Raw genomic sequence first — 18,522 nt, forward strand, 5'->3', positions numbered from 1 at the left:
ATGAAAGGACCGATCAACTTTTTTTTTTTTAAGATTTTATTTGTTTATTTGACAGACAGAGATCACAAGCAGGCAGAGAGGCAGGCAGAGAGAGAGGGGGAAGCAGGCTCCCCGCCAAGCAGAGAGCCAGATTTGGGGCTCGATCCCAGCACCCTGGGACCATGACCTGAGCTGAAGGCAGAGTCTTTAACCCACTGAGCCACCCAGGCGCCCCAAGGACTGATCAATTTGATCAAATAAAGGTTTGGTGGTTTTTAAAAACGTCTTTATAAAAGTCCAGACTGTAAGGGTGCCTGGGTGGCTCAGTCATTAAGTGTCTGCCTTGGGCTCAGGTCATGGTCCCAGGGGCCTCAGATCTAGCCCTGAATCTGGCTCCCTGCTCAGTGGCAACCCTGCTTTTCCTTCTCCCACTCCTTTTGCTTGTATTCCCACTCTCACTGTTTCTCTCTCTGTCAAGTAAATAAAATCCTTAAAAAAAAAGTCCAAACTGTAAGAAAAAATCATACAGGACAGAGCCAATACCATCTGTATGCAAGGAGAACTTGCAAACAAAAGATAAAAATGGGTAAAGGATATAAGAAGGCAGTTTACCCACCACTGACATATTGACACTTATTCAACATCGCCATGAGCAAAGAAATGCAATCAGTAAGTCTGGGCTATCAGATTGGAAGAAATTAAAGGTAATAATTATTCCTAGTTTTAACACTCTAAGACTGGAAGTCTAACTTCGTTGGTGGACTAGGGGGTAACAGATCTAAAACTAAAGAGTCCTAAGCAAGCACTTAAAATAAATTTATTATTTAGTGACATAGAAAGCTACCCATGATACATGAAGTGGGAGGCAGAAAAGCGTCTGAAATTGATGATGCCATTTTTGTGGGGACAAAAATTTTTGTATATATATTTACTCAAAGAGTAAATTTGGAAATTCATAGACCAAGATATTAATGATGCTTGTTTATGGGTGCGAGGATTACAGAGGACTTTTAGTTCTTTTTCTTACTTTTCCTCCTTTTGTTCATTTTACAATCTTTTCTTCACGTTGATCATGCAGTGTTTTTGGAATTGAAATATATATAATTAAAATGTATATTACATACATATAAAATGTATACCAAAACATCATTGTTTTATGTCCCCTGGTGATGGCATTATGGATTCATCTGCTGGAGAGTAGTGTCAGATTTTCACATGGACACAACGTGAACATGTTAGCAGCGAGTAATAACTTCTTTTTAAGAAAAGAGAGAAAAAGGTATAGTGGTGCTCCCAAGCTGAGAGCCAGAACATCGTGGGTCCTCCCACACACCAGGACACACCGGCTGGGTACTCAGCCTCTCACCTGGCCTTGGGCGGGGCTTCAGGTGTACGCTTTTTACGTCAAGGTCTGCACTGAGCCGCAGAGGGCTCTGGGAAGTGTAGTCCCGGCCCTCCCGAGTTGCCCACTTCCGCTTCCGGTCACCGCAGCAGTGCCATAATTTCTTCTGCGATGGTGAGTAGGTTATGGGACGTGGGGCTTCTTGGAGGTCTTGGTTCCGGCCGCAGGGACAGGGGCTGGGTCTTTAGGAACTCGGGGGAGGGGGCGTGTGGCGAAGGTCAGAGTCAGGGGATTTCGACAGCTCTGCCTGGCGAAGGAGAGGTTTGAGGAGGCGGATGCCCTGGGCATCCCCGGTTGGGATGGAGTAGGGCGGGGCTCGGGCAGCTGTGCTGCGCACCCCCAGCTTTGGAAGCCGCAGTTTCAGGTCAGCAGTTGTGGCTTTAAGACGTGCATCGCTTGGTTTGGGAGACTCCAATGCAGTCAGTCTCAGATTGATGATATCTGGAATTCTTTCACGGTGGACGCACACCCACTTCTGCATGAATTTTCGGACTTTTCTGTGAAGTCATTTCCATAAGGAGCTGCAGAAGTTGATTTCTCATGTTCTGTATGTGTTCCCTTGAGAATTATTAAGCGCCGTACAAGTTTTAAGCGAATGTTTTGCTGATGTGGTGGTGCTAGGTCTGTTTTATTGCAGCGTCTGAGGCACACGGGTTGAATTCCACTCTGTCCCACAACATTACGATGTTGTGTGAATTCAATTCAAATATTTTTTTAATAGTAGATCTTTAATCGTATTGCATGCATTTTTGTTTATGATTTAAGGTGGGGTACGTACAAATTTAACAGTTGTTTCAACTCCATAGGTTGTAAAGACTCTTCTCATTGATCTTTTTCTCCATTATTGCAATATCACTATTTCTTGATTACTGTAGCTTTAGAATAAATCTTAGGGGCGCCTGGGTGGCTCAGTGGGTTAAGCCGCTGCCTTCGGCTCAGGTCATGATCTCAGGGTCCTGGGATCGAGTCCCGCATCGGGCTCTCTGCTCAGCAGGGAGCCTGCTTCCTTCTAAAAAAAAAAAAAAAAGAATAAATCTTAAAGTCAGAAGGAATGAGTCCAAATTTTGCCCCAAATTTTCTTTGAATAGGATTGTTTTGACTAGTCTAGGTTTTTAAAAAATTATTATTATTTCAACGTATGTTTTAGTATTGATGTGTCAGATTTTGCAAAAAGATTGATATTTTATTGAGATTTTGATGGAGGTTGCATTGGAGAGATCAGATAACAACCTTGAGTGTTTTTTTTTTTTTTTCAGATTTTATTTATTTGACAGAGAGAGAGAGATCACAAGTAGGCATAGAGGCAGGCAGAGAAAGAGGGGGACACAGGCACCCTGCCAAGCAGAGAGCCCAATGCGGGGCTTGATCCCAGGACCCCGAGATCACGACCCAGGACCCTGAGATCACAACCTGAGCTGAAGGCAGAGGCTCAATTCAATGAGCTACCCAGGCGCCCCACAACCTTTAATTGAATGAACATGGTATATCTTTAGGTATATATTTAGGCTCTCCCGGCACCAGCAGTGCAATTGCTGGATCATATGGTAGTTCTATTTTTAATTCTTTGAGGACCCTCCCTACTGTTCTCTTTCCACAATGGCAGCGCCATTCTGTATTACTGGGATTCCTTTTCCTCCACATCTTCACAGACACTTGTTACGTCCTGTCTTTTTGAGTCTGGCCATTCCCACAGGTTTAAGGTGATATCTCACTATGGTTTTGATTTACATTTACCTGATAATGAGTGGTGTTGGGCATCTTTTCACGTGTCTGTTGGCCATGTGATTGTCTCCTGGGAGCTACAGTGAATGCAGGCTTGTAGACAAGGCCCATGGCAGGAATGGTGTGGACCCTCTGTCTGAGCCCTGTAGGGAGAGAGGTCCCCTTCCTGAGTAGGAGTAGATTACAGGAAGGCTAGATTCCATTCAGCTTGGGCTCAGAGATTTGTCCATGTTGTGTGGTGGGAAGAGTGATAAAATCATTGTTATCTCCTGGATCTTTTTTTTTTTTTTTTTAAGATTTTGCTTATTTATTTGACAGAGAAAGAAAGATCACAAGTAGGGAGAGAGGCAGGCAGAGAGACGGGTGTTAGTAGGCTCCCCGCTGAGCAGAGCCCAATGTGGGGCTCAATCCCAGGACCCGACATCATGACCTGAGCCGAAGGCAGAGGCTTAATCACTGAGCAACCCAGGTGCCCCTCCTGGCTCATTTTTATTTATGGCTTTGCCTTCTTGGGACTGTTCCTTTCTCAGAGAGAACTGGGTGTAAGAGAAATGAATAACCTCTGGTCTCTTGACATAAGAGCTTCAAGGGAGTAGAATTTCGGTTTCTTGTTGTTTTATGGCAGTGCCACTTCTCTTCCCAAACAAGGGCCTGCTCTCCTGACCTCACTCTTCATACCGTGGTCTTGACAGATGCCCATTCAGGCCCCTCAGCATGGCTGCCTTCCCCCCAGAAGTGGGTTTTTCTACAGCTGGGGCAATTCCCGGTGTCCTGATTTAGTGTAGCTCTCCCTGGCTTCTCATACTTGTCCATTGGGTTAGTAAATCATTCAGGCTTACACTACTTCAGGGCTGTGCTAGGTACAGGGAAAAAATAATTATAGTAACTGTAATGTTAGGCATTAATTGTTTATTTTATACCGGTTATGCTGAGGTGTTGTAAGCGGAAGTCAGGGCCTTTGCACCTGCCCCTCCCTCTGTACTCTTCCCATCCCAAATCTTCCCGCGGCTGATTTATTTTCACATCGGCCTTAGAGACCATCCTCGACAACCTGATTAATGCTGTCCCTCCCACACCTGCCTCCTGTGTTCTGTCCCAGAGCCCCCATGTTCTGGTTCGTAAACAGTCGGTCTTATTTTCGTCATTGCCCTTTTTATACTCAGAAATCACCTTATTTGTAGATTGGTTTACCTACCAGAATGCAAGCACCGTAGGAACAAGTGCCTTGTCCATCTTATTTGCCTCAGTGTCCAGAATGTTTGTTATACCGCCGAGATATAGTGAGACACCAAATAAGTCTTCGTTAAACAGATGTGTGCCTGTATTCCTAGGTTAGTGCTAAGATGAATGAGTTAACGGCGATGATAGCAGTAGGCTGAGGATTTTCTAGGTGCCATGTACTAGCCTATGAGCTTTATTCAAATGCATATCCATGTGTATGCGCGCAAGAAAGACTGAATCCTTGCAACTTTGCGAGTAAGAAGTACCGTCCTCACGGCAGAGGAACAGACTCCTTTAGCGATTTGTCTCCGAGTGTTCATGTGGCTACAGAGTGGCTGAGCCGGAACTTACCCCAGGCCACAACTCCAGCATCCAGAGTCAAGACCTGCAGCTTCCCAGCCCTGCCTCTCCCGTCTTGCTGTCTGGATTGAAACACCATCATTTACCCATTTTCCTTAAACTTTAGCTCCAGACTCCTGTTTCAGTTCTCCTTTTCATCCGCGCGTGTAATCGTTCATCTAGTCCTGTTGTTTCTGCCTTGCCAGTGTCTCATTCCCATTACCTCTTTATCCCACTGCCCGGTTCACTAGTGGTGCTGGTCAGCTTTCTCTGCCCAGGATGAGCCCCATATGGTAAAGGGGTATCTTTCTTTAAACCCAAGCACCTGATCCATGGTAGAATTCCAGTGAATGTGTGCAGTCTTCCCAGCTAGAACGGCAGCTGCTCGAGCGCCGTCCTCGTCTGCCCCGATCACCACTGTGTCCCAACCGGCCCAGCGTGGTCCTTAGCATGTAACTGACTAAGCGAACACACGGCAGACAAAACCATTGTGCTCTGTAGCTGGTATCGAAGATCCCAGGATCCAAATATCAGCGGGCTGAGTTCACTTTGGTCCCAGTTTCCCATTGATGTATGTGTTGGGTTCCCATGTTGTGCCCCGAGCAAACTAAAATCCCAGGCCTCATAGAGCTCTGATTATCATGGGCACAGAGAGATAGTAAATGAGACCAACAGATCGTAGGTTTGGTGATAAGTTTCATGGGGAAAGATGAAGCAGGGACGATGCTTTGGGAGGGCCGGCAGAGGGACTTGCAGTCGTAAGTAGGATTATCAGGATATGACTTCAGTGAACAGGTGGTGATTTCACTCAAAAGGTGCTAAGTCAACACCCAAAGGAAGTGAGAAGCCCATTTCCCTGGAGAAAGGGAGCAGCAGAAAAGGCCCCAAGGCAGGGGGTAGGACTGACTGGTCTATGTGAACAACAGTAAGGAGGCCAGAGTGGCTGAGCCCGAAGAGAAGAGGAAAAGTAAATGGGAAGTTGGGTATTAGGAGGTCAGATAGTGTGGCATCTTTTGGCTATCGATAGGACTCTGGTGAAGGTTTTGAGCAAGGTGAAGTTCTTGGCCAGAGGAGTGACATACCTTTCTTGTCTTTTTGAAAGATCATTCTAGGGGCGTCTGGGTGGCTCAGTGGGTTAAAGCCTCTGCCTTCGGCTCAGGTCATGATGCCAGGGTCCTGGGATCGAGCCCCACATCGGGCTGTCTGCTCAGCGGGGAGCCTGCTTCTGCCTCTCTCTCTGCCTGCCTCTCTGCCTACTTGTGATCTCTGTCTGTCAAATAAATTTTAAAAATCTTAAAAAAAAAATAAAAAATAAAAGATCATTCTAGCAGGGGTGCCTGGGTGGCTCAGTCGGTTGAGCATCTGACTCTTGATTTCAGTTCAGGTCATGACCTCAAGGTCATGAGGCTGGGCCCTGCACCAGGTTCTGCACTCAGTAAAGAGTCTGCTTGAGATTCTCTCTGCCTCTGCCCCTCCCCCTGTGCACATGCACTCTCGCGTGCACTCTCTCAAGTAAGTAAACCTTAAAAAAAAAAAACGAAAAAAGCATCCCAGCTGCTGTGTAGGAAGTAGGTTGTAGAGGGACAGGAACAGAAGCAGAGAAACCAGTTAGGAGTTAACTTCAGTGGTTTAGGCAAGAGATGATGGTGGTTTGGACCGTTACAGTAGTGAGAGAATTGGTTGGATTCTGGCTAGCATTTGAAGGTTTTTGCTGATGGTTGGATGTGGTGTATGAAGAAGAGGGGGAAAAAAATCAAAGACCACATCAAAACATATGGCTTGGGGCGCCTGGGTGGCTCGGAGGGTTGAACCTCTGCCTTTGGCTTGGGTCATGATCTCAGGGTCCTGGGATCGAGCCCCTCATTGGGCTCTCTGCTCGATGGGGAGCTTGAGCTTGCTGGCCCCCTCCCCCTGCCTGCCTCTCTGCCTACTTGTGAACTCTCAAATAAATAAATAAAATCTTTTTAAAAAACAAACAAACAAACATGTGGCTTGGTTATTTGAAAAGACAAATCTGTGCTTGGTTTGGGGCATGTTAAGTTTGAGACATCTTCTAGACAGCCAAGTGGACACGTCGAGTTGGCCTCGAGTCATCAGCATATGGACCCTGTTTGACGTCCCGAGGCTGGATGGGTTCAGTGAGGAAGGGAATGAGTAGAGAGAGAGAGAGACTTCATGCACTGAAGCTTGAGGCAGCCCTGGCTTTTGGAGGTCGGGGATATGAGAAGGAACCACGAGGAAATTCTGTGTAAACTAGAAAGCCCTGGAAGCGAGCCAGGCAAAGGACACGCGAGTGTGTTAGCACTGCTTCTATAAAGTGTGGGTCCAGAGGAGCCGTATCAGCCTCACTTAGGAACTTGCTTGAAACACAGAATCTTAGGCTCCACAGCAGAGCTGCTGAATTAGCATCTTTGGGGCTGGGTTCCTGAGGTCTGTTTCAGCCATCTGTCATGGTGATTTTTGAGAAGGTTAAGTTTCTGGAGCACCCTCCTAGAGGGTCCTGAGGGGCTAGGTTTCAATGGCAGCGGTCTGGAGGACACTGTTACACACCTCGGTCCTCCCCGTAGGCGGTCCATAGGCGGCCCAGTCTTGCACACTTGCTTCAGAGGGCAGTCCCTTGTGCAGGAGGGCAGTGTGCAAACTGGGAGACTGGAAGGCGCTGGCCGGGGCAGGCTGTGCAGAGGTCTGGGAATGGATGGTTAAGGGCAAAGTGGAGACGTGAGCTCCTGAAACCATCGAGTGTAGGGAGTGTCTTGGAAGGGGCCCCCCGGGTGCTTTTTTTCTGTTTATCTGAACCTACCCTGTGGTTTGAGTCTCAGGAGGAAGTGGGTCAGGCAAAGAGGGGAAGGGAGGGAACTGGCAGTCCATGTGTTTGTGCTGCCTACTGACTGGTCCCGGGCTGGTTCCAAGAGTTTGGGTCTTCTCTCTGCCTCAAGCCTGGTGATGGAATTTGTTAAACATGCCCAATGTGCCCGGCCCTTGCAAAATGGAGAACATGAATAGAGGAAGAAGGCCCCATTCCCTTGATGGTTTAGCGATCTCTCTTTCTCTCCCCTTTTGAAGATTTATTTCAGAGAGAGAGAGAGAGAGAGCGCACGTATGAGCGAGGGGCAAGGCAGAGGGAGACAGAGTCTTGAAGCAGACTCCCCCGCTGAGTTCGGAGCCCATCATGGAGCTCGATTCCGGGACCCTGAGATTGTGACCTGAGCCAAAATGAAGAGCCTGCTGCTTAACCAATAGCCCCCACCGAGGTACCCCGATGATTTAGAGATCTTAACAGGGCAGCTGTGTGAGAGGTGGCAAGCCAGCAACTTAAAGCAGTTCTGGGTCCCAGAGTGACTAATTTGATCTGGTGGCGGCAGAAGGTCTCCCTTAGAAGAGCTTTTGAACTCCAGTCCATGGGTGTAATGTAGAGGGTTCATGAACTTGAGTGGGGAAAAAGTAAACACTAATTGAACTAAAAAATTGCATTTCCTTTCATTATGAATGCAGGTGACAAACCACAGTAGTTATTATCAGAACCCATGAATCTGCTACAAATGTAAATCATAGATATTTTTATATTATAGTTGCTGCAGATGTTTTAAAATATTACTTATGCTCATCACTATTTTGAAAATACAGTAGTTAATTAATTCTTGATATTTCCATGTGTAAAAAGAAGCACATCCCTGATATCTTATTATTTTGAACGTTGTATTCTAGTATAATTAGGCTTTAAAATAATTCTGTGTGTTCTATTTTCTACATTTATAGCGTTCTTCTGAGTAAGAGTCTGTAAGTCAAGACAGAACAGAAAAGATCACAAATTGATGTAGAAGACCTTTGCTAATCTGTATCTTGATTTATAGAATCCTTGAGGACTGAGATTTTTTTAAGGTGTTTATTATCATTATTATTATTATTTTAGTAATCTCTGCACCCAATGAGAGTAGCACACTCCTTCTGACTGAGCCAGCCAGGCACCGCAAGGACAGGATGTTTGATTGTTCTTATTTCTGCGGTGCTCGGAGTATCACGTTAGTAAAGCGTTCACAGTCCAGAGTCCCCTTCACAGAACACAGGTCTCGTGTCTGTGGCATCTGTACCCTGCTGCAGGGCCCTGTGTCTCACTGCGACACTTCTGCTGCTAGGCCCTCCCCGCAGAAACTCTCAGACTGTCTGCAGCCATCTGCAGTGTTCTTGACTCTGTGGACCGTGGGTCTCTCTGGAGCAGGGACTATGCGTACAGCGACTCAGTAAGCGCCCACCGAGTCGGTGTCCAGAGGGTGTGCACCATACTGGAGACCCAGAGCTCTGGGGCCCAGAAGAAAGGCCTGCATAAAGTCAAGTTTCCCTCTTGAGCCCACAGGTCCCTGGAGCATGGGAACCAACCAGGCTGTGGAGCGTGAAGGTGGAGGCAGGTCCTTCCCTCTGAGCCCAGGGAGCCATCCCAACACTCCTCGTCAGAGCTTGGAGAACCTCAAGAGTGAAGGAGGCCTGGATCTTCTGCTTCTCAGGCTTGGGAAGATCAGAGGAGAAATGAAATCGCTGCCACCCTGGGAAAACCTAGGAGAGATGACCATGGAGACTTGGACCTCCAGGCCTGGGGAGAGAGGTGCGAGTTCAGGAAGGGGAGCCGGTGGGGGAGGATCGGAGCCGGGCGTGGAAAGAGGAAGAGTGAGGTGCAGGAGAACGATCCAGTGTGTGTGTGTCAGTGAGCCCAGGCGGGAGCCCCCTCTTCTCATGGCTTCCTTCTCCTCCTACAGCTCTCCGCTCTCAAGCCTCAGCCCTTTCTCAGGATGGAGAGGACAAGACCGAGTTTCAGGTGGGTTGAGATCTCTTCTCCAGAAATGACACGCCAGGCGTCAGAGCATAAAAATGTCCCCTCCATTGGTAAAAGGGAACAGAGAAAACAATGTATTGGGCGAGTAATGACTTTGCTCATTGCGTGTATCCACAAAGTAGCCATGTGAGAGAGGTGATGGGATCCAGGGTTAAAAAGAAAGAAATGAGCGAGGAACCCTGGATTTGAATCCAGGTCAGCATGGCTGTCATTTGCCATTCTGCTCTACATGTTCCTGCCCATCAATAATCATTTTCTCTAAGGGCCCGAGCCTAAATTAAGCAGAGAGGTGACTCCAGGTAATGAATCCATCTCTGCCTGAGTTTCTGTCCTCCGTGGGACCTTTCTCGGATTCATTTACAGATGTTATATTCTCCAGATGATACACCCTACCAAAAAGTACCCCATGGACCAGGTTAAAAGAGAGCATATTAGAGGAAAAGACATTTCGTCTATGACAAAATTACAAATTATAGTATCTTTATTTTCGGAAGAGGGGTTCAAATGCTCAAGCATTCTTGTTCAGGAAGGAAGAAAAGAAGAAACACAAACGGCCAATAATTATATGAAAAGATGATCAACCTCTAGTAGTCAATGCAGTACAGATTAAAACAAGGTAGGATTTTTTTTTTTTTTTAAGCAAATGACCAAAGATTGGAAAGATCAGCATTCACTGTGATCCCAATGGAGAAACGGGCACATGCACGCAATCGGAAGGCGCATTTTTAGCCTTTCTGGAAGTTCTGCGTACGTCTGCCCCACTCTTCAAGTTCATTCTAAATCAGAGCACGTGTTTGCAGAATGATCATTGCAGTGTTGTTCATAATAGCAAAGAAAGACAAAAAACAGTCGTGGAGTGGACTCCATGTCATTTGTTGGATTGATACTGGATTGCTGGAATATTACGGTTTCGTTTGTTTTCTTGTGGATTTTCTGCTGCTGTCCAGGGAGATAAAGTGGATGAAACTCTTAGGACGTAGAAAGATGCACACACGCTCGCACTTTCTCTTTCTCACGCACACACAAGCCCCACCAAGGCTTTCCCAGCACTAGACATTTTTGCTAATCTGATGGAGGAGGCTGTGTCGCTGAGACCTCCCATGTATTTTATAGTTCGTCACGTGGTCGGTGTGTGAGGAGCTCTTCCTTATGTTTGCTGCTGTTATATTTTTTGTTTGCGAATTGCTTAGGAAAGGCTCTTGCCCATTTGCATTAATTAATGAAAGGAGCTCTTTCAAGAGTAGGGCTGTTAACTCACCCATCTGAAGTGTGACTGGTTACTTTCTTTCATTCTTGACTTTGTGAATGGTGAGTTGACCATAAAGAAGTGTAACATTTTCACCTTGTTAAATGATTGGTTAGTTCCCTTTTGAAAATCTTGTTCCATACCTAGCTCCTGAAGGCCTTATGTGTTCTAAGCTTAACCCAAAAGACATGTAAATGGGTTTTTATTTAGATTAAAAACGTTTTAATCTCTAATATGGCTGTAACTTGGTTTTGTAAGTGGTGTAAGATATGCAGTTTCATTTTCTTGAAGATGGATAGCCAATCATGACGGTGCCGTTTATTATCTTTCTCATTCATATGCAAGTCGACTAAAGTACTGCCTTTATCATTTGTATATTTTGTGTGTATTTATACATGTACACGTTTATATATTTAATAGGTGTATATATTATACATTTGGAAGAAGGAAAGCATTGTTGACTTCGCTTTCCTTTAACGGGACTGTTCCTGCATTCTGTGCTCTGGTCTGCTGAGTTACTTGTATGTCTACGTATTGTTTTACCACTTATATCGAACATTGAACTTTCTAAGTTGAGAAGTTATTTTTTCTTCCTTTCCCTACTCATTCACAAACATTTGTTGGACACCTGCTGTGGGCCAAACATTATTCTAAGCCCTCGTGATGTATCAGAGAGCAAAACAGATAGAATGCTCCTGCTTTTGTGGGGCTGGTGTTCTAGAAGGGGGAGACAGGTAGCAGACAGTTTAAAAACAAGATCATCACTTTCAAGTGTCTTGAGGGGCATAGGCAGGATGAATTGAGAGAAGGTTTCTGCAGTCATCTAAGCAAACGACAGTGACAAGTCAGATTAGAGAGGTGGAAGTAATGATAGGGAGAAACAGATTTGAAATCTACTCTGAAATAATAATTGGCAGATTTTTTTTAAATGAATAAGAGTAAGAAATAAGGAAAAGGAAGGAATCGAGGATGCCTTAAAGGTCAACGATGCTTGTGTTTACCCACATCAAGGAGGTTAGAAGACTATTTGGGAGGAGACACTCACTTCTGATTGGGCTGTTTCTGCTTCAGATACCTTTTAGACACCCAGGTAATAGTTGGAGTTGGCAGGGCTCAGTGTAGACGACAGCGCTGGGTATAAAAATTTGGGAGTTAATGGTGGTTCACATCAATTTAATCAATTGTCAGATGGACTGTCTCTGGCCCAAGCTTTCTCCCTACTGTTACACTGCCTCTAGTCTTGGGATTGATCAAGGACTCTGCTCAGAAATGTGCTCTCTCAGTGGCACTCCTTTTCCAAAATCAGGAGGTGGGTTCCTCTGGTCTGGCCCCTCTGACCTCACTGGGATGACAGGATAGCAGAGTCGTTTCTGCATGGAGAAGCGAGGTTGCCTGGGTCTAGTCCTCACTCATTGCTTCTTAGATACATGGTCTTTGACAAATAATGTTGCCTTTCTGAGACCCCAGGTTTCTCACCAGTGGCACTAGTCACTACCTTGTGAGTAGTTACTGGTAATAGAGCAGACGAGAAAACATTTCCAACACTCTAGAAAGCTCTCACTGTCCCTGAGTTCTCTGAGGTTTAAGTGAGGTCAGTCATACACAAATACTTGGGCTAGAGGGACGCCTAGATGGCTCAGTCCAATAAGCATCTGCCTTAGGGTCAGGTCATGATTGTGGGGTGCTAGGGTGGAGTCTGGCATCCGGCATCCTGCTCAGCAGGGATCCTGCTTTTCCCTCTGCCTGCCGCTCCCTCTGCTTGTGCGCTCTCTCTCTCTCTCTCTCTCTGACAGATAAATAAATAAATCTTTAAGGAACATTGTTAGGCTAGAGCCTGCCTTACAGTCATTTTTCTGTAAATATAAGCTATAATATCATCTGCTTTATAGACTCACTGGTCCCCTGGTGATACACATCTTGGCCTTCATAGGACAATTGTGAAGGCTTAGTGGCTCTGGAACTAGACTGAGTATTCAGCTAGAACTAGACCTCTGTCTCTAAGTGGCTGTGTGACCCCAGCCAGGTTACTTCACCTGCTGGTTCGGGGGTCCCTGAGACCACCCCCACGTTCAGAGATTTGCCGGACCCGAGGGACTCAGTGTGTAGTTGTAGTTATGGCCACGATAGGTTACAGCAGCACACCTGTTGGCACCTGGCTTCCTCCAGACTTCACCCCACAGGGCTTTTCCCTTTGCTGGTTTTGCTTTGTTCTTTTTGTTTTTAGCCACACCAAGTCTTAGCTGATGTAGATGTTTCAAAGTATTACACTCGTGACTATTTCGAAAATACAGTAGTTGATTCATTCTTGATATTTAATGTGTACAAAGAAGCACATCTTTTGTGTTTTATTATTTTTGAACATTGTATTCCCATATAATTAGCCTTTAAAGCAATCCTTTGTGTTTTATTTTACGCATTTACAACATTGTTCTGCGTTAGAGTCCGCAGTATCACCGGACTGCCAAATCAGTCCACGGAACAGAAGAGATCACAAACTCTGATTTCGAAGACCATTGCTAACCTGTGTCTTGATTTATAGACTCCTTGAGGACGGAGTTTTTTTCAAGTTTATTATTATTATTATTATTATTTGGTAATCTCCACACCTAGCATGGGGCTCGAACTCACAACCCCGAGATCAAGAGTAGCGTGCTCTTCTGAGTCAGCCAGGCTCCCCGAGGACAGGGTTTTTAATCACTGTGATTTCTGCAGTGCTCAGAGTGTTGCATTAGTAAAGCGTTCATACTCCAGTTCTCCTTCACAAAAACCCCTGGGGCTCAGTTCATACCTGAGGATGACAAAGCGTGATTCGTAGGGTCTCAGCAGGTTGGGGACACAGTTGCATAGACACATCTCAGTTGCTTCTGTTCAGCACGGACACAGAGGCCCATGTAAGACGTGTGTGTGGAGGGGGGTGTGGGCTAGGGCAGCAAAGAGCAGGATTTGCCCAGCTGCTGGGGGAGGGAGGGACAAGGGGCTGGTTGGTGAAGACCAGTCGTTCGGGTGGAAAAGGTGATTTGGGGATGCACGCGAACATTACGCACTGTTGGCACAGTCATCGTGGAGGAGAAGTTGGTATTCTCCCAAGTTAAATGAACCAACCATATGAAGAATGGTAGCTCCATGGAATTGCCTTCAGAAGTGCTTACCCCGAGCAAAGAGTAGTTAGGGTTCCGTGCTTTGCTCTTGGGATAACATGGAAGATCCGTTGGTTACGATGGACACTATTAGCATCAGACATTAACAAAACTTGGTTTGACCTGCCAGAGGGAGCAGCTTCCTGCTGGCTTGCCTACTCTTCTCAGTGACTCCAAGTTGACTGTTCACCAGGCAGGTGTTGGTGTTAACAGTGTTTCACCTTTTAGGAGCCATTGACCTTCAGGGACGTGGCGGTAGTCTTCACTGAGGAGGAACTGAGGCTGCTGGACCCCGCCCAGAGGAAGTTGTACCGAGACGTGATGCTGGAGAACTTCAGGAACCTGCTGTCTGTGGGTAAGGGGAATGTCTGGGGAATCGGTGTTATTCTGGGGGGCATCATTGGCACATGGGGGAGTGTTGCAGTAACGTTGGATGTTATCGTTATTGTTAGCAACGACAGCTGTACGTGGAGAGGTGAATTTTCTCTGCAGAAATCTGTTGGGAATTTCTTGCTTGGCAAGTAGATGATGAGATGTAGTTTGTTACTAGTAGGATTGTGTTCACATTTAGCTTCAAAGGGTGTTAACAGGACCCTCTTCTTTTTTTTCAGACATAAAAGAAGTGCCCTGGTAGTTAGGATACACATAGGTGAATTTTGCTCTCGGCTTATTACTGGTCCGAGTCTGAAAGCCTGACTTGGCCTGAGATCCCTGACCATCTTGTGTTTATAACCTCATCTCTGAATTGTCTTTCACCCCACAGGAGACAAGAATACAAAGGAAATGGAGTATATTCCAGAAAGAGAATTAAAGGGCCATTACCTCAGAGAGGTGTCCTGCTGGAAAATCTGGGAACAGGTGGCTGGTGAATTAATTGGGAGTTGGGATCATAGAGGAAATCTTCAAGGGAGAAGTTTCCAGTTCTCAGAAGACACTTCTCACTGCCAAGGGTGGGAAGGAGCCCCTGCCCGGGGTCCACACATTGACAATTTGGTGGGCAGTCTTCAGGGACCCATCGGTTCAGAAAATCGAGTGTTTCCACCATGGAAAGCTGTAAGAGTGGTACCCGCTCAAGATTCTTGGATGAAAGCCTTTGTGAACGAGCCATGGAACATTCGAGAAAGGTGTAAAAAACTTGACAGGCAAGATATAATATATAAACATGAGGGGGACGGTTACGGCTTCGGCTGGATATCACATCACGATGACCACAGGTTACCTGAAACAGAGAGACCCTGTGATTGCAGTCAGTGTGGAAAGGACCGCATTAAAAAGCTGGTACTTCATCATCGCCCTAACCCCCCAGAGCATGACTGGACAAGAAATGAACATGGAAACGGCTTCAGGGAAGAGTCATGCGTTCCCACTGATCCCAGAGGGCCCTGGAGAGAGAGAAGCCACAAAAACGAGTTGGGTTCGGGCTTGAGGCCGACTGCCCACCTTGAGAGACCCCAAAGGCCTCCCTCGGTGGAGAAAGCCTCTAAAAGTCCAGAGAGGGGCTGGGGCCCAAGGCAGAACACGCGCGGCCCCCGCCGTGCCCGGGCCCCCGCCGGCGAGATGCCCTACCGGTGCGACGTGTGCGGCAAGGGTTTTCGATACCAGTCCATCCTCCTCATCCACCAGGGCGTGCACACAGGCAGGAAGCCCTACGTGTGCGAGGAGTGCGGGAAGGCCTTTGGCCGCAGCTCCAACCTGCTGGTGCATCAGAGGGTGCACACGGGTGAGAAGCCGTACAAGTGCACTGAGTGCGGCAAGGGCTTCAGCTACAGCTCGGTGCTGCAGGTGCACCAGCGGCTGCACACAGGCGAGAAGCCCTACGCGTGCGGCGAGTGCGGCAAGGGCTTCTACGCCAGGTCGGCCTTGCACAAGCACCAGCACGCGCACCCCGGGGAGAGGCCCTACAGCTGCGGCCAGTGTGGCAAGGGCTTCGCCTGCAGCTCCCACCTCAGCAGCCACCAGAAGGCACACGCGACCCAGAAGCCCTACCAATGCGACAAGTGCGGCAAGGGCTTCAGCTACAACTCCTACCTGCAGGCGCACCAGCGCGTCCACACTGGGCAGCGGCTCTTCGAGTGCGACGTGTGCGGCAAGACTTTCAGCTACAGCTCGGGGCTGCTCAGGCACCAGCGGCTACACACGGGCGAGAAGCCCTACAAGTGCGAGTGCGGGAAGGGCTTCGGCCGCAGCTCGGACCTGCACGTGCACCAGCGGGTCCACACTGGCGAGAAGCCCTACAAGTGCGGCGAGTGCGGGAAGGGCTTCCGGCGGAATTCGGACCTGCACAGCCACCAGCGGGTCCACACGGGCGAGCGGCCCTTCGTGTGCGGCGCGTGCGGGAAGGGCTTCATCTACAGCTCCGACCTGCTCATCCATCAGAGGACGCACACGGGCGAGAAGCCCTACAAGTGCGCCGAATGCGGCAAGGGCTTCAGCTACAGCTCCGGGCTCCTCATTCACCAGAGGGTCCACACCGGCGAGAAGCCCTACAGATGCACCGAGTGCGGCAAGGGCTTCCGCTGCACGTCGAGCCTCTACAAGCATCAGCGGATCCACACAGGCAAGAAGCCCTACACCTGTGACCAGTGTGGCAAGGGCTTCAGTTATGGCTCCAACCTGCGCACCCACCAGCGGCTGCACACCGGCGAGAAGCCCTACACGTGTTACGAATGCGGCAAGGGCTTCCGATACGGCTCAGGGCTTCTGAGTCACAAGAGGGTGCACACCGGGGAGAAGCCCTATAGGTGTGACGTGTGCGGGAAGGGCTACAGTCAGAGCTCCCACCTGCAGGGTCACCAGAGGGTCCACACAGGCGAGAAGCCCTACAGGTGTGGGGAGTGCGGGAAGGGCTTTGGCCGAAGCTCCTGTCTCCACGTGCACCAGAGAGTCCACACCGGCGAGAAACCCTACAAGTGCGGGGAGTGCGGGAAGGGCTTCAGTTACAGCTCAGGCCTGCGGAACCATCAGCGGGTGCACAGCAGCGAGAAACCCGACAAGTAGGCGTGCGTGGGGCTGGCACCCCGAGCTTTCTAGTCGCCAGAGCGCCAGTGCAGGAGAAAGCCTTTGGAAACATGGTGTGTAGGGTCGGCCACGGTTGACGGGAAGGGGACTGACCTGGTCATGGTGGCCCTTTCTGAAGGGGAAGCGAAGACCCGAAAGGCTGAGAAATGGGAAGAGCACTTGAGTCCCAGGCTTCTGCCCCCAAGTGTCCCCAAGAGTCTGTCGCATGGTGGATTGTCCTCAAGGAAGTAGGACGGGGCCTCAGTAAAAATCGTCACTCTCCTCAGAGTTGGCTCAGGAGGGAGCTTTTATGAATGATAATGAGTAGGTTGTGGGCATGGACTCCTTGTGGGGTGGGGGTGGGAATACCTACAGATGGGATGGGACAGATGTAGGAAAGAGTGCTTACCTCACCAAAACCAATATTGTGTGTACGTCTTAGAAGATGGTTTTTACAAAAAAACAAACAAACAAAAAAAAAAAACCACAACAAAAGGTGACATTACTATTGGTTGAGGCCAGTGGCTTTTAGAAGACCCTGAACAGTGGAGGGGGGGTGTGGGAGGGTCCCCCTCTCTGCAGGTCTGGGTGATGTGTCTCCATCACGCTTTTTATGTCCCGTTGCGGTGAACGTGTTTTATCTCCTAGAGATAAACTGCTCTCCTAGAGAAGTTACTGAACTGAGGGGCCGTTTCATTTCATCAGGTTGTTTAGTTTTGTGGTTTTGTTTTGTTTTGTTTTGTTTTTTTAAGTAGGCTACACACCCAGCGTGGAGCCCAACATGGGGCTTGAACTCCCTCACAGCCCCGAGATCAAGACCTAAGCCGAGATCAAGAGTCGGATGCTCAAGTGACTGAGCTGCCCAGGTGCTCCTCATTTTATTGGGTTTAAAAGCAAAAGCCCATTGGCATTGCACTGAATTTATAGGTTAATTTATTTTATTGTTATGAATATAATTCTTCTGCCCCGTTTCATTCATAGTGTTCTTAAACAGACAAGGCAACCATTAGAGCATCTTAAAGAGTCAGAAACACCATTTTAACTTGTCGGAACAGCTGTGGTAAAATAGTCACCAGAGCCACCATCGGTGGGGAATCTATGGAAACATGCACCTGTGAATTTATTGGTGGGGGTGAAAAAAGTAGTCATTTGGGGAAAGAATTCGTCAGTGTGTCAAGTTCAGTTTGTATTAACCTTTGAAGTGGCACTAAGTGTGGAGTAATAGATACTCGGGAAATAGTTGCACATGTGGAAAAAGATGTACGCGTATGGCTGAGTTTCTTAGCGTTGTCTTAACATAGCAAAAAAAAAATACTCCAAGTGTAATAAACTAAGGCACATGTAAATGAATGAAAATCACTAAAAATATTCATACACATACATTGACATTGAAGGTTGCCCAAAAATTATATTGTGAACCAGGAAAGTTGGAGAACCATTTTAATATGGCCCTGTTTTGTTAATACATTTTGCGTGCATATGTTTAGAGAGCGAGAAAGATGAAAATGTGTGAAAGGTTAGTATGATAACTGCTTATCTCTAGTAAGTGGGATGTGGGGTGTGTAATACATTTGTGTACTTTTATATATTTTACTTTTTAACAAAGAGCATATATCAATTTTATAACAATAGTAAAGCTATTTTTTAAAAAAAA

At 47.4% G+C, this 18,522-nt stretch overlaps 1 protein-coding gene across 2 annotated transcripts; it reads left to right on the forward strand.

Annotated features, from left to right (window-relative positions):
* The first annotated feature begins 1,458 nt into the window (after positions 1-1,458).
* Positions 1,459-18,522, forward strand: ZNF229 (zinc finger protein 229). Of its 2 annotated transcripts, none has more exons than XM_013064036.2 (5): positions 1,459-1,495; positions 9,015-9,260; positions 9,412-9,470; positions 14,100-14,226; positions 14,635-18,522. In XM_013064036.2, exons 2-5 carry the CDS (start codon positions 9,026-9,028, stop codon positions 16,866-16,868), a joined length of 2,655 nt encoding a protein of 884 aa, XP_012919490.1. In that variant the 5' UTR covers positions 1,459-1,495; positions 9,015-9,025; the 3' UTR covers positions 16,869-18,522. The 2 variants fall into 2 exon arrangements, with proteins under 2 accessions (XP_012919490.1, XP_012919489.1); XM_013064035.2 differs by having other exon boundaries at positions 1,466-1,495; positions 9,008-9,260.

Source organism: Mustela putorius, unplaced genomic scaffold, assembly GCF_011764305.1.
Source record: "Mustela putorius furo isolate JIRA1106 unplaced genomic scaffold, ASM1176430v1.1 tig00000196_pilon_pilon_pilon, whole genome shotgun sequence".
Lineage (NCBI taxonomy): Eukaryota > Metazoa > Chordata > Mammalia > Carnivora > Mustelidae > Mustela > Mustela putorius.

Excerpts from the sequence above, each read along its gene's own strand:
- ZNF229 (XM_013064035.2), top strand. Across the intron at positions 9,471-14,099 it reads AGGACAAGACCGAGTTTCAG|GAGCCATTGACCTTCAGGGA; the intron begins GTGGGTTGAGAT and ends TTCACCTTTTAG. Across the intron at positions 14,227-14,634 it reads CAGGAACCTGCTGTCTGTGG|GAGACAAGAATACAAAGGAA; the intron begins GTAAGGGGAATG and ends TTCACCCCACAG.